Genomic DNA, 13618 nt, shown 5'->3' with positions numbered 1-13618 from the left:
CTGTCTGTCTGTCTTTCTGTCTGTTTGTTTGTCTGGGGCTTGGACACAGGACAATTTGTCTATCTCTCTGTGTGGGGCTTGGACACAGGACATTCTGTGTTTGTCTGTCTGTCTCTGTGTGGGGATTGGAAGCAGGACATTGTCTGTCTGTCTGTGTGTGGCTTGGACACAGAGCCTTGTGTGTGTGTGTCTGTCTGTCTGGGGCTTGGACACATGACATTGTGTGGCTGTCTGTCTTTTGCTTGGTCACAGGGTCTTGTGTGCGTCTGTCTGTCTGTGTGGGGCTAGGACACAGGAGCTACACATTGTCCCTAAGCATTTTCACCCAGATTGGTGTTCTACTAATTGAGCCACAGCCCTGCAGGAGGCACCAAGGTGGAGCTCCACTGGTGGAGGAGGGAGCAGATGGGCTGGGGGCGGGGCCAGGCCAAGCCAAGGGGCGGGATCTGGGGATGGGTCTGAGCCCTTGCTGGGGCAGCAGGGCAGGACTCCAGGGCAGAGCTGGCACCAGGAACTCCAGGGCTAGTTCTGCAGTCCTGACAGACATGGAGGAGGACCAAAGATGAGTGGATACCCGGTGAGTGAGGGTGGCTCTGATCTGGCCAGTGCAGATTTAGGGCAGAAATCCATGCCCACCCTCCAGGCTCTCCACCCCTTTCACAGGGAGGGGAGAAGAGGGCAGCAGGGAAGGGAAAGGAGAGTAGAGCAGGGAGGAGAGCAGGAGAGGAGAGCAAGTGAGGAAAGGGGAGGAGAGCAGGAAAGGAGAGGAGGGGAGGAGAGGTGAGGAGAGCAGATGAGGAGAGGAGGAGAGAGGTGGAGAGTGGAAGGGAGAGGAAGAGAGGAGAGCAGAAGAGGAGAGGAAAGGAGAGCAGGAGGGGAGGGGAGGAGAGGAGACAAGGGGAGGATTGGAGGGGAGGGTGGACAGCAGGCCATCGTCCTGACAGGTGGAGTCCGGAAGAGCTGTTCCTGCTGCCAGCACAGCTTGTCTTCGTGCCACGTGTCCTGGTTGCCTGTGCCATGCTGCATGCTGCCTTCCCCACTGTCCCCCGTCTTGAAGGGTGTGTGGAGAAGCCAGGCCTGGCTGGTCAGGGGAAGGAGCCTGTGTTCTGGGCAGTGACTGTGTGATGTCTATGGCAGCACAACCCTCGGTCCCTATCCTCCGCTGGGAGGGCCTCACTGATCATGCCCTCGGTCTGTGAGGGACAGATTGGTGTAGGGTTCTGGTTGGATTCCAGGCGGGGAGGAGCAGGGGGTCCTGCAGTTTGGATCCTGTCTTGGCTTAACCTCCATCTGCTCCATAAGGACCAAGGTCTGCGTCCTGGCTCTTGTTTCTTCAGTCAATTCCCCCTGCTCAGATTGATGGTTCTTATTCCCAGTTGTACCTCTGCTTTGCTTGGAAGATCTGTGCCAGCCCCCCGGTCTTGGAGCCTTTCCAGGTCTGTCTGTTGTCTTCCTATCTGACAGCCTTCCTGGCTTCCATGTCTCCCAGCCAGCAGAGAAACGAAGCCCCTCAAGGCCCCGATACCTGCTGCACTGTCTGCCCCAGGCCACCTGACACCACAAGAGAAGCCACAGCTCGGCTCTTGCCTCTGTCAGTGCCAGTTATCCCACTGTATCATCCAGCAGGCACCGGGCTCCCCTCCTCATTCCGCCTCCAGGGCACTCTGTTATGCCCCCTCCACCCTCCCCACCATCTTTGAAGGTCCTTTTACAGAGACAATGCAACCTAGGGATTCCATGGAATGGGTTCCCATCACCTGACACCCACCTTGTCGGGAGCAAGAGTGGAATCAAACTGTACTGTGATTTGCATCAGATAATTGCTTGATTGTCTTATTGCTTTTTGGCCTTCTCCTGTTCAATTGATCTGAGATTTACCATATGAATGTAACCCCCAACAGTTCCCTGATTAACCATCTGGATGTAACACCTGGCAGTGCCCTGGTCTCGAGAAGGGATATAAACTTTGAGTTAAGAATAAACGAGGCGGCAGTTTTTGCTTGGGCTGCAGACCTCCTGGACCCAATGTGTTTGTCTCTCTTCTAATTTTTCCAGTCCCTGCCCCTTATTTCAGGAACCCCAATTTGCTGCCAGGAGGCCCCGGCATCTGGCGCCCGAACAGGGACCTGAAAATCTGGGACGAAGGTGAAGGACCCCTCCCTGTGGTGAGTAACACATCGTAGGACTATTAAGAGAGTATAGTCAGGAGTAAAAATTATGGGTCAAGCTAATAGCCATGGGTTATTTCTACCGATCTTAACAGGCCTATTTGAAGCCCACGGAACGTGGGTGGAAAAAGGGGTGCTTCAGAGCTTCCTACAGTTTGTCGAGGAGGCATGCCCGAGGTCTATAGAGGAGGAATTCCAAAAAGCCTGGCATCGGATAGGAAAAAGAATTCTAGATTATTATGATGTATATGGCCCCGAAAAGACCCCAGTAGAGGCTGCTACTGTATGGAATTTAGTAAGTGAATACATAGATCCTCTACATGAAAATGCTGAACTTAATCTTGAATTAAGGGAACTTTATGAGTTAAAGGACCCTTCTGAAGAACCTGAGGCTGAGCCATATGCCGCAGCCCAAGAGAGTCTAAGTGAGATCTTGAAAAGGGAACAACAACCAGTAGATGTTGAGTATCAGAATTCAGGTTTGAATACCAAGGAGGAAAGTTATGATGAGTCATTGGAGGGCCGGGTGGCTACGATAGAGAAGAAGTTAGAAGAAATGCTACATCTTCTATCGAAAATGGGGACAGAGCAGAGAGCCCCCCCAGAAGTAGGAAAGAAAGATGACCCTCAGGCCACTATGATGTCTGATTCTAAACCTTACCCCTCACACCCACCGCCTCCAGCTGCAGCCTTACGGCCTCAATCCCTTTCTCAACCTTTAGGCAAGCCTAAAGGCCCTGGCAACAAGTCCCTTTTAACAGGCACTACAACCAGGCACAGTGCATCGCAATTAAACCTGACTCAGGCTGCTAGAGAGAGGGAAGGTATTTCAGGGCCTCGATGCTTCCCTAGTTTAGTTGATCATGATGAACAAGTATACCATCAACCTGTTCCTGTTAAACTATTACAGGATTTAAAAAATGCCTGCTCCCAATATGGGCCAACTGCCCCTTTTACTCAAGTAATATTGGAGGCTGCGTGTGCTGGTATTGCATGCCCAAATGACTGGAAGCGGCTTGCCAGAGCATGCCTTAGTGCAGGAGAGTACTTATTATGGGAGACAGAGTTCACTGCACAGTGTCGGGCTAAAATTGAAACAAATTGGTCTAAGAACCCGCCTTACACTGTTGATCAGTTGTTAGGAGAGGGAACCTATAAAAACACCGAAGATCAATTGGGTTATGCAAAGGAGGCCTATTTACAAATAAATGCTGCGGCTAGAGAGGCTTGGAAAAAGTTACGCAATTCCAATCGTACAAAAAATCTAGTAGAAGTTAAACAGGGACCGAATGAACCTTATCTAGAATTTTTGTCTCGATTAATGGAGACTGCAGACTGCCTAGTACAAGATGAGAATGCAAGGAAGATTATAGTTAGACACATAGCCTATGAAAATGCCAACGCCGCCTGTCAGGCGGCTATCAGACCCCATAGGAATAAGGGAGGAATCACGGACTTTATTTCACTGTGTGCTGATATTGGACCCTCCCATGTACAAGGCCTTACTTTAGCCGCCGCTCCTCAAGGAAAGACTGTTACTGAGTCTCTAAAATATAGAGATCAGCGGCATTCTCGGGATGCTAGACCCCCAGGGCGTTGCTTTTCTTGTGGACAAATAGGACATTGGATGACGCAATGCCCACGCCAGGCCAGGCAAAAGAGAGAAAAATCACCTGGCACATGTCCACGCTGTGGTAAAGGGAAGCACTGGGCTAAAGATTGCAAGTCAGCAACAAATCGCAATGGCCGCCCGCTTTCGGGAAACTGGAGAAGGGGCCAGCCCCTGGCCCCGCAAAACCATGGGGCAGTCCCTCCCTCTTCTCGGCCACAAGTGCATCTTCTAACAACCCCCCAAGATCAGTCTCCGGCCTCCTCCGTGCCACCCCAGGCAGTGCAGGATTGGACCTCTGTTCCTCCACCTGCTCAGTATTGACCCCAGAGATGGGGACACAAGCTTTCCCTACGGGGGTCTTCGGCCCCCTTCCCCCGGGAGTGGCTGGATTGCTGTTAGGGCGAAGTAGCTCAGCCCTTAAAGGGATACAGATTACACCTGGCAAAATTGACCAGGATTTTACAGGAGAAATCAAAGTACAGTTTGATTCCACTCTTGCTCCCGACACCACCTGGCTCCTGTCCTCCAGAAAGGGGAGAGAGAGGCTCTTCCTTCTGCAGGTGCAACCAACACAGTGGCCTTTCTCACTTCTAAATTTCCATTTTCCTCTAGTTTCTCCCTTCCACATACAAACAGATTAAAATCTCTGGCATCTTGAAACTGTGGCCTCCATGTCCTCTGCAGCTATGATGGCCTTTTCTCTCCTCAGTTCTGTCTCCCAAAGCTATAGATATTGATCCCAAGTGTCACCATCATTACCTTTTTTTTTTAACTTTTATTTGTGGTACTAGGAATTGAACCCAGGGCATTCTACAACTTGAGCTATCCTCTGGTCAGCATTTCCCAACATGGAGTGGTTCTGCTTATATTTCCAAAGTTGTATCCACTTAATTTGTCCTTTTGAATGGGCCTAGGTCCAAGCCCTGGACCCCAGCACAAGGGGGAAGGTTGACACTAGAAAGAGGAGTTTGTGAGGCCAATTCAGAATAAGAGGCTGGCTTCAAGAGAAAGGCCATCCACAAAAATGAGCTGGGGGGTGCAAGCTAGGTGAAGAAATGGGCACAGAGACAGGCGTGGTGGCTCACACCTGTCATCCTATCTATTCAAGAGGCTGAGATCTGATGATCAAGGTTCAAGGTCAGCCTAGGCACAAAAGTACCTGAGACTCTTATCTCCAATAAACCTCCTGAAAACGGGAAGTGGGGCTTGGCTGAAGGGTGGGGTGGTAGCCTTGAGCTGAAGAACTCAGGACAGTGCTCAGGCCAAGTTCAAGCCTGTGATGCACAAAAAGAAAAGAAGTGACCACAGAAATATCCTGTGAGGGACCAGGAAAATGGCCTAAACTAGCATGCACGAATTCCTGGGGTTGATTCCTCTGAACCACATACTCAGAAAAAGCCAGAAGTGGTGCTGTGGCTCAAGTGGCTGAGGACTAGCCTTGGGCAAAAGTTTCCAAAGACAGTGCCCAGGCCCTGAGTTCAAGCTCCAGTACTGACAAAAAAAATCCTGTGAGGCAACACTGAGAACCCAGGATAGCAGGGCTTGGGTGGTGAATTATGAACTCTCAGGATGGGTGGCATTTGTCACCTCAGCCAGGACAGCAGACACAGACACCTTCCTTCCTTTGAGGAAGTCAGGGTTTCTGTGTTTTTACTCAGTTAATGCATTTCTCTGCACCTGCAGGGCATGCTGGTGTCTCCCATCCCAGTGATGACAGAAGCCTGCTCTAACTCGGTCTGCCCCTCAAGTTAACTTTGCCTTGGCAGCTGGGAAGATCCTGCTGAACATAAATGTAATTACTTACTGCCAGAAATCATGCATCTCTGGGTGGTTGTCAGGTTAAAATCCAGGCTTTTGGTTGTATCACCTACAGACCTACACACACACACACACACACACACACACACACACACACACACACACATCCCATAAATTCATACATGAATTTCCCACACACAAATATGTACCCAGGCCACAGGCTCCACACCCACCACAGCGTGAGCTGAAACCCATTCATGTAGATTCCATTCTTGCCACTCCCAATCGTATTCATTTCTGGAATTCTCTCGGTTCCCCTCCTTCAGAAAGTATGAGCTGGTGGCTCACACCTGTAATCTCAGGAAACTAAGAACTGAGGATCATAGTTCAAAGCCCATGCAGGCAGGATACTCTGTGAGATTATCATCTCCAGTTAACTACCAGAAACCCAGAACTGGTGCTGTGGCTCTAATGGTAGAGCACTTGCCTTGAAAAGAACTGATATAACAGCCAGCAAGGGCTGCATCCAGAGGCCTAGCTTTCAGAGGCTGAAGTGGGACTCTGACCAGGTGAGTCTAAGAAACTAAATGAAGCTAAAGCTTCTTTGGTTATCACAAGAGTAGTAAATCAGTCTCACTTTTCTCCTCCCCATCTCTCTACCTCTCTCTAACTCTCTGTCCCAGTTGTGCTGTCCTTGCGTTGGGTCCTGCTCACATCTACAGTGTGTGCTGCAGAGATATCAGGTGCTAAAATGTGCTTATGATCATGCCTGGGGAAACCTGGATGCCAGGCTGGTACTAGCAAGCTCAGGAAGAAGGAGATGGTGAGGAGTGAGCAGAGACCCAAGAGGTGTTTGCTTCTGCATGCTAAGACCCAAGTTCTCAAACTCATGTCTCGTGCAGAATAGGCCAGGCCCCAGGGCTCTAGGGCCACATCTAGTGAACAGTTGACGCAATACAGTGACAGCTTGGCTGAGGGTGAGCCTGGATCAGGAGGCTGAGGCCCCGTGGCACATGCTTGGGCACTAAGGGCCACAGGGAAGTGCTGTCGGCGAGATGTGACAGGTTTGCAAGCCCCCCGAGACCTTCTGAAATGGCAGTGTTAGAGTGTTACCAGGCTGGACAGGCCTAACTAGTCAGAGAGCACACGAGAAGTCTTTCAGCAAGACGGGGGGTGTTAGGCCTGATGACCAGCAGAGAGGGGTCACAGGGGGGCTGAGGTCAGGCCACTGAGGGTCACACCGGAAGTGCCACCACTGGAAGAAGGAACATGACTTTCTCCAGCACAGGAGGAAGAAACAACCACTAGGGTTTCATTGCTCTGCTCTCACCCTCCACAACCATCAGCACACAGAGGACACTAGCACAGACTCCCAGAGCCTCTCACAACCTCTTCCGTGATACTGTTGGTGCCAAGCATAACTCTCCTCCAGCCTCTCCCTCAGCCCCCTCAAAGCCTCTCTTCTCGGCGGAATCTGCGGATCCCCTAAACACTGCCAACAGTGCTTCAAGTGGCAGGACTGGACTACACACCAAAATGTAAATGCTTTGAGGTTCTAACAGGCAAAGCTAACATAATCCCTCCCTGATGGCTTAGAAATGATTCAGCCCCCATCCTTTCCTCTGTCTCCAGTACTTCACAGGCTTCCACCATTTCTACTGAAACCTTATTTCCTACTGGGAAATGGGATTTCCTAGAACCTCACCTAGGTGAGGGCTGCAATTGGGTGCCACTCACTCATGCCTGTAATCTAACTTCTCAGTAAGCACACTGCTGAGACTCCAGTAGCTTGTGAGGGAAACAAAATGGCATGGTGGCCCAATCCTTATAAAGTAGCCAGTTTGTGCACTTGTGGCATGCTAAGCTCTCCTGTGAACACCCCAGTGAACCAGTCAGGCTCAGAGAGGTACCAAGTATTCGAGACTCAGCCAGGAGTGGCTGAGCAAGCCTGGGTTCAGAGGGGGAACACTCACTTTTTCAAGAGAACAACCAGAAACTGCTCCATTGTATTCCACTGTCTGAAATTGTGCAGGAAATTTTCCACATAAAAGAGATCATCTTTCTGGTAGGCAGGGATCAGCTTTATCAGCAGCAACTCCAACAGGCCTTCCTCCAGGATGCATAGGTTACAATGCTCATTCAGAATCTGAGCTGACTCACCCTCACACTATAGTGGCAAAAACAATGGATCTTTCAAACACAGAAATGGGAGCACACTTCACACAGATGAATTGGGATAGAATAGATTAAAAATGCCACAAAGTGTCATCTCAGTATAGACACTTGAAAGCACACAAGAAGGTTGTAGTGTGTGAGGAGGATGATGGGGTCTTCTCAGGAATATACCTCATCTGGTTGCCCTGGATTTTCCTGGCTTTCTTCCTAGAGAAATGCCTGATATACTGGATTCGTGGCTTGGCAATGATCCAGCATGTAAATCTTTGAGTGAGACATCCATATCTTTCATGCCTCAGACTCGAGTTTCCTGACCTTTGGCAACAGCACAGCAACATCTTTCTTCCTCCTGAGCCACAGGCCAAGTGAGCTGGCTTGAGCTGGTTGTTAGTTACAGTGGGTTCCATATTCTGTTCCATTGTGAGGGAGGTAGGGTCTCCTTTCAGGGCCCAATGACCAAAGCTCCTTACTCACAGAAGACCTCACCAAAGACATACTGGAGGCTGAATCTCCCTTTCAACCTCACAATATACATGTGGATGTAGTAAACAGCACACCTTGTTTGTCAAATCCCAACGTCTTCAACTATGCCCAACTACCAGTCTGGTCTCCGTCTAAAGGAGCCTTTCTTAGGTAAGATCCAAACTTAACTGTCAATATTGCCCTCATCCTTCACAAACCATTTGCTTCACAGTGCCATCTCAGCCTGCATTTTGCCCCTTGTCGAATTTATTTTTGTTTTTCCTAGTCCTGGGACTTGACCTCAGAGCCTGAACATTGTTCTTGGGGTTTCTTTAGGCTATAGCTGTCCCAGCGAGCCACAGCACCACTTGCAGCGTTTTCTATGTATGTGGTAATGAGCAATCAAATCTGAGTCTTTTTGCGTGGTAGCCAAGGACTCTACCACTACGCCAAACACACAGGGCATCTTGCACATATTTTTGACCTCAATCTATTAGGATGTTATTAGGTTTCTGTATCCTAATCTATTTTTTTTCCTGATGATTATCTTTACTGTCATCTGTAAAACATGCAAGTGGGAAAATCACAGAAGTATTGGTGAAATTAAAAAAAAGCATTACACACATAGATAAGTGTTCATTCTTTGTAGGGGAAAGGATATTTTGATATGATGATGATGACTTTATAATTACTATATCGGGGTTGAGAGTTTGGCCTAGTGGTAGAGTGCTTGCCTAGCATCCATGAATATCTGGTTTTGATTGCTCAGTATCACATAGATAGAAAATCTAGATGTGGCACCGTGGCTCAAGTGGCAGAGGGCTAGACTTGAGAAAACCTGAGGACAGTGCTCAGGCCCTGAATTCAAGCCCCAAGACTGGCAGAAAGAAGAAAGAAAATAAAAGTGTTTTTTTACGAGCTAATTCAGTCACAGCATTTGCTTCTGAAGTCTTCGCTTCTGCATCTTGTGACCTACCCCTTTCCCTCAATGTAGATGAGAAAAACAGATTTCGTACCTTGGTATGCTGTTGTCCAATCTCTGGATAGTAATTCAAGATACAATATAGCCTGAGATATTGTGTGTGTGTGTGCATGTGTGTGTATGTCTGCCAGTGTGAGCATGCACCCTTGTGTATAGGGTTTAAGGCTTACTCTTAGCGTGTATGTGATACCCCTCAGCATCTTTTCCTCAAAGGTATTGATGTTTCATTTCCAGCTTATTGTATCTAAATGGAGTTGAGAGATTCACCCAATTTCTTGCCCTGTGCATTGGAACTGATATCTCATATGCCCAGTGCTGGGTTCTCATACTGCTAAATGTAGCTATAGAGAAGGTTGAGATCTGAGGATCCTGGTTAGAAGCCAGCCCTGGAAAGAAAGTCACTGATAGAGATCTTTATCTTCAGTTAAGCATGAAAAAGGCAAATGTGGAACTGTGACTCAGTTCCTCTTGTAACAGCCATGAGAAAAATAGTAATTGGCAGCACCTAGTCCCTGAGAGGAATCCTTAGTACTGGTTAAAAAAAAAGAAAGAAAATAATGAAAAAATTAAAACTTGCTGAGAACTTCATAAGGATGTTCCTCTTGTAACAGCCATGAGAAAAATAGTAATTGGCAGCACCTAGTCCCTGAGAGGAATCCTTAGTATTGGTTAAAAAAAAGAAAGAAAATAATGAAAAAATTAAAACTTGCTGAGAACTTCATAAGGATAAACTTGTCCTTTCAGATTCCCCCAAGAGCTTATGTCTATAGTTTATCAAAGGTTTGTAAAGATATTTACATATTTTCTACCTTTCTTAAACAGAGATACCACAACACACACACAAAAACTCACACACACTATAGTACCCATCCATATGTGTCTGGTTATGTATATTTGTGTAGTCATATGCATTGATCTGTCTCTATACTAATGTATAAATGCATAAAGCATATGTTTTAGACAAACAGATAAGATACATAGATAGATAGGTCTCAGGACATTCCAGATTCTGTGCAATTTTTCAGAGTGCAACTTACCATGCTATTGTTTGTCAAGATAGAGTCCTTCTAACTTTTGGCCAGCTCCTTGTACTTTGCTACTTTTTTTGCCAGACCTGGGGTTTGAACGCTCAGGGTGGTTTCGGTCAGTGAGCTTCTTGCACTTAGTAGTTTATTGCAGATAGGAGTCTCACTGAGTTTCTGTCCTGTGAAGGCTTTGAATTGTGATCCTCAGATCTCAAACTCCTGAGTAGCTAGGATGACAGGATTGAGCTACCAGCACCTGGTTCCTTTGCCTCTTTTACCTTTTTTTTTGGCCCCACCACAGCCATGTTATCTACCTTCTTATGTTTCCTCCACCTGCCCCCAGCCAGGGCTCTGATAGATGCTTTCCACCCACTTATTCATGTCCTCCTCTGTCTTTGCTGACAGCTAAGAAATGCACTCACTTGTCAAGATGACAAACACAAAGCCATGTGATTGTTTCTCAGTCTGTAAGGTCCCATCAGATTTCTAGCCCCACAGAGGCTCAGGTTGATGCTCCTCCAGGACTTCTTAGATTGTTCTCGTAGTAATCCACAACACCTTTGTCTTCACTTGTCTACCTAATTCATGGACTAAACCAACATTCCTTCCAGACTTAACCATACCAATAATACACTGGAGGGTTGATTAGTTGTGGGGCCTGCAAGTGGATCAGAGTCTGTCTAACTTGGAGGGGATTTCTCCACTACAGGAAATGGAATATAAATTTAGAATCTGCTTTCATGAGGTGACAATCTCTGGCAGATTTTATTATCAAATATGGCACTGCCTACTTCCAGGTTAGGACATGTGTTGATGACCCAGCACCACAGAGAATGTATTCACTCAGGCCCAACACATAGGCAGGGACCCTGAACTTTCAGGTAGCATTTGGCTTTGGAGGTCATGAGATCTTAGTCTACAAATGATGAGCACCCTCCCATGAGGCATAGACTAGAGAGAGAAAGTATAAGCAGCAGATCAAGCTTCCCATCTTCAGTAGGGTATGGTTTGAAAACTGTGCATAGCTAACATTTGAGGTTCTGTTTGAAGCCAGCCCAGAAAGGAAAGTCCATGAAACTCTCATTTCCAATTAACTGCCAAGGAAAGACAAAGATAGAGATGAAGCCCAAGAGAGGTAAAGAGCCATATGTAAAAATGAATAGTTAGACCCTGAAGCACCCACACTATCCGACCTTGATAACACTTTTGCCTCCATCTCACCAAACAGCCAACATCTGGGGTTGACAGAGACCCCTGCACCCATAGGCAATCTGTAGTGTCTCTGATATCTGTGGTGTGAAAGTCATTCTGTGCGGTCTGCGAAGAGGTGTCAACCCTGTAGAAGTAGCCAACAGTGCCCTAACTCCCACTGTCCTCTGGGGTCCCTAGAATTCCCCCATCTGCATCCCTCCTGTGGCCTGTGGTCCTGTGGAGCCCTCCCACCCTGTCCAGCACCCACATGAAGTGCATAATTCTCCTGGGGCAACTTCTCCACAGAGAATACATGACATATCCACTCTCCATGGCAGGGGTAGAGCCTGCTAAAGCAACTAATCAGTGACATAAATTGATGAATTGAATCTTTAGATCCTGATGGCAGACTGTCTGCAAAATCCAAGGGAGAATGGAATTAAAGGGGACCAGGGATCAGGACGTGGGCATGGAGATTTCCTGCAAAGGGTGGGGTGGGGTAAGTCGCAGGCTGGGGCATGCACAGGATGGGCGATGGGCCCTGGGCAGCTGCTGGGCCAACCCCTTCTCCATCTCGGCTTTTGACTTTGAGCTCTGTGATTGTAATGGTGTGCACAGTCTGTGCTCGGCTAGGTAAAAGAATCAGCCCTGGGAAGACAAGTGTAGGACCCTTGTGAATGTGGGAAGGGGTGGCTGGACACCCAGTCCCAGAGGAACAGGGAGTGAAGTCGAGGGGGGTCCAAGGAGTAGGAGTGAAGGGTGGGGGCAGTCATAGTCAAGACACAGATGGATCTGTCTGTGTGGTAAGTGCCTCCCTGCAGGCACAGCACTGGAGATATCAGAGTTCTGCATGAAAAGAAAAAAGCTGAAATGGCACTATGGTTCAAATTGTAGAGGATCAGCCTTGAGCAAAAAGCTCAGGGACAGTACCCAGGACCTGAGTTCAAGCCTCACGACTCAAAAAGAAAAAATGAACCAGGAGTTTGAGAGGGAACCTGGTACTCTCTTGGTCTAATCAGACATAAGAGGAGACCGGGATAGGTTGTGGACAAACACAGACAACACCTGCCCCCATCCTGGCTTTCACCATGTCTCATCGCCTGTCCACAACTCTTCCTGTCCTGCATACAGGGACCACCATGTAACTAGGGCTTCTGTGGGAGCATCTTCACCCCTGTGCTGCCATCTGAATGGTAGACCTCTGTCCTGGATGGGGTGTCCTGGTGGCTAAGCAGGTGCCCTCACCCTAGATGGAGAACAACCACTGACATTGTGGTAGCTATGGAGAGATCTGTTCAAGAGCTATTAGGCCACCCAGCCGGGGAGCCATAACCTCACCCAGGTAGATGCCAATGGCTCTCCAGGTGCTACTACCAATGCCCCCCCCCAGCTCTGGGTACACGTGACATTACCTCAACAAGGAGCAGTACAAAGTGAGGGATCAGAAAGCTGCCTATGGGCTTCAGATGATGGCCAGGCTGGCACTATAGATGGCCTCACTCTGTCACCACCTTCCCCTGCCTCCGTCTTTCCTTCATCATGCCTCTCTACCTCCCACCCATTAACCCTAGAAACCAATGCTCTGGGCTCTTATAATTCCTCTCATCTCTTCACCCACCTTGCCGTGTGTTCATCCCTCTGTCACTTCTACCCCACACACATCCCATCACCAGCCACCCTGTAGCTTATGAGGATCCCAGAGGAAGCTGGTGATGAAGGGCTTGTGTCCATGCAACAGAGTACCTCTCGCCCCTTCCAGCCTAGTCCACCACAAAATAGGAACAGCCAAGCAGGCACACACTGCAGCATAGTGGATCTGCTGCCATCTTGATTTCTTCATGGCCAGGACTTTGCTTTCCTCAGCCTTCCAGCTCAGTATCCAGAACATTGTGTTTGCACAGAGCCATGGCTTCTAGAACCGAGGGCCAAAATGAGCTCAAGGTGATGCCACCCCCTCCATCTCTATATACTTCTAACTGTAGGATGGGAGCTGAGGTTCTCTTCTGGGACCCCATCCTCTAGGAGAGTCATGCAGATTTCTATCCTTTGCTCATTATGGTGACCCTGTGGTTAACAAGTCACTGCTGGAGCTTCCACTTCACCACATATAGAACCCATACTCCATCACTTCTCTTAGAATGACTGATGTCTTTTAAATATTCTCTAGTTTTAAATGTATTGTTCCTTCTCTCTTTCCTTTCCTTCTTTCCCTTCTTCCCTCCTTCTCCCATACATTCCTTTTTTA

At 48.2% G+C, this 13618-nt stretch overlaps 1 protein-coding gene across 1 annotated transcript in view; it reads right to left on the bottom strand.

Annotated features, from left to right (window-relative positions):
- Nucleotides 1-11812: 11812 nt before the first annotated feature.
- Nucleotides 11813-13618, bottom strand: part of LOC150039740 (uncharacterized) — a 34870-nt gene continuing 33064 nt past the window's right edge. Inside the window, 1 exon segment of the mRNA XM_090327604.1 lies at nt 11813-12021. Within this exon segment, the coding sequence (XP_090183730.1) occupies nt 11813-12021 (209 nt within the window).

This window comes from Megascapheus bottae, unplaced genomic scaffold, assembly GCF_031878675.1.
Source record: "Megascapheus bottae isolate mThoBot1 unplaced genomic scaffold, mThoBot2.hap1 HAP1_SCAFFOLD_45, whole genome shotgun sequence".
NCBI classification, from domain to species: domain Eukaryota; kingdom Metazoa; phylum Chordata; class Mammalia; order Rodentia; family Geomyidae; genus Megascapheus; species Megascapheus bottae.
Note: the sequence above shows the minus strand (reverse complement) of the source record. Positions and strands in the feature narration are given on the sequence as shown.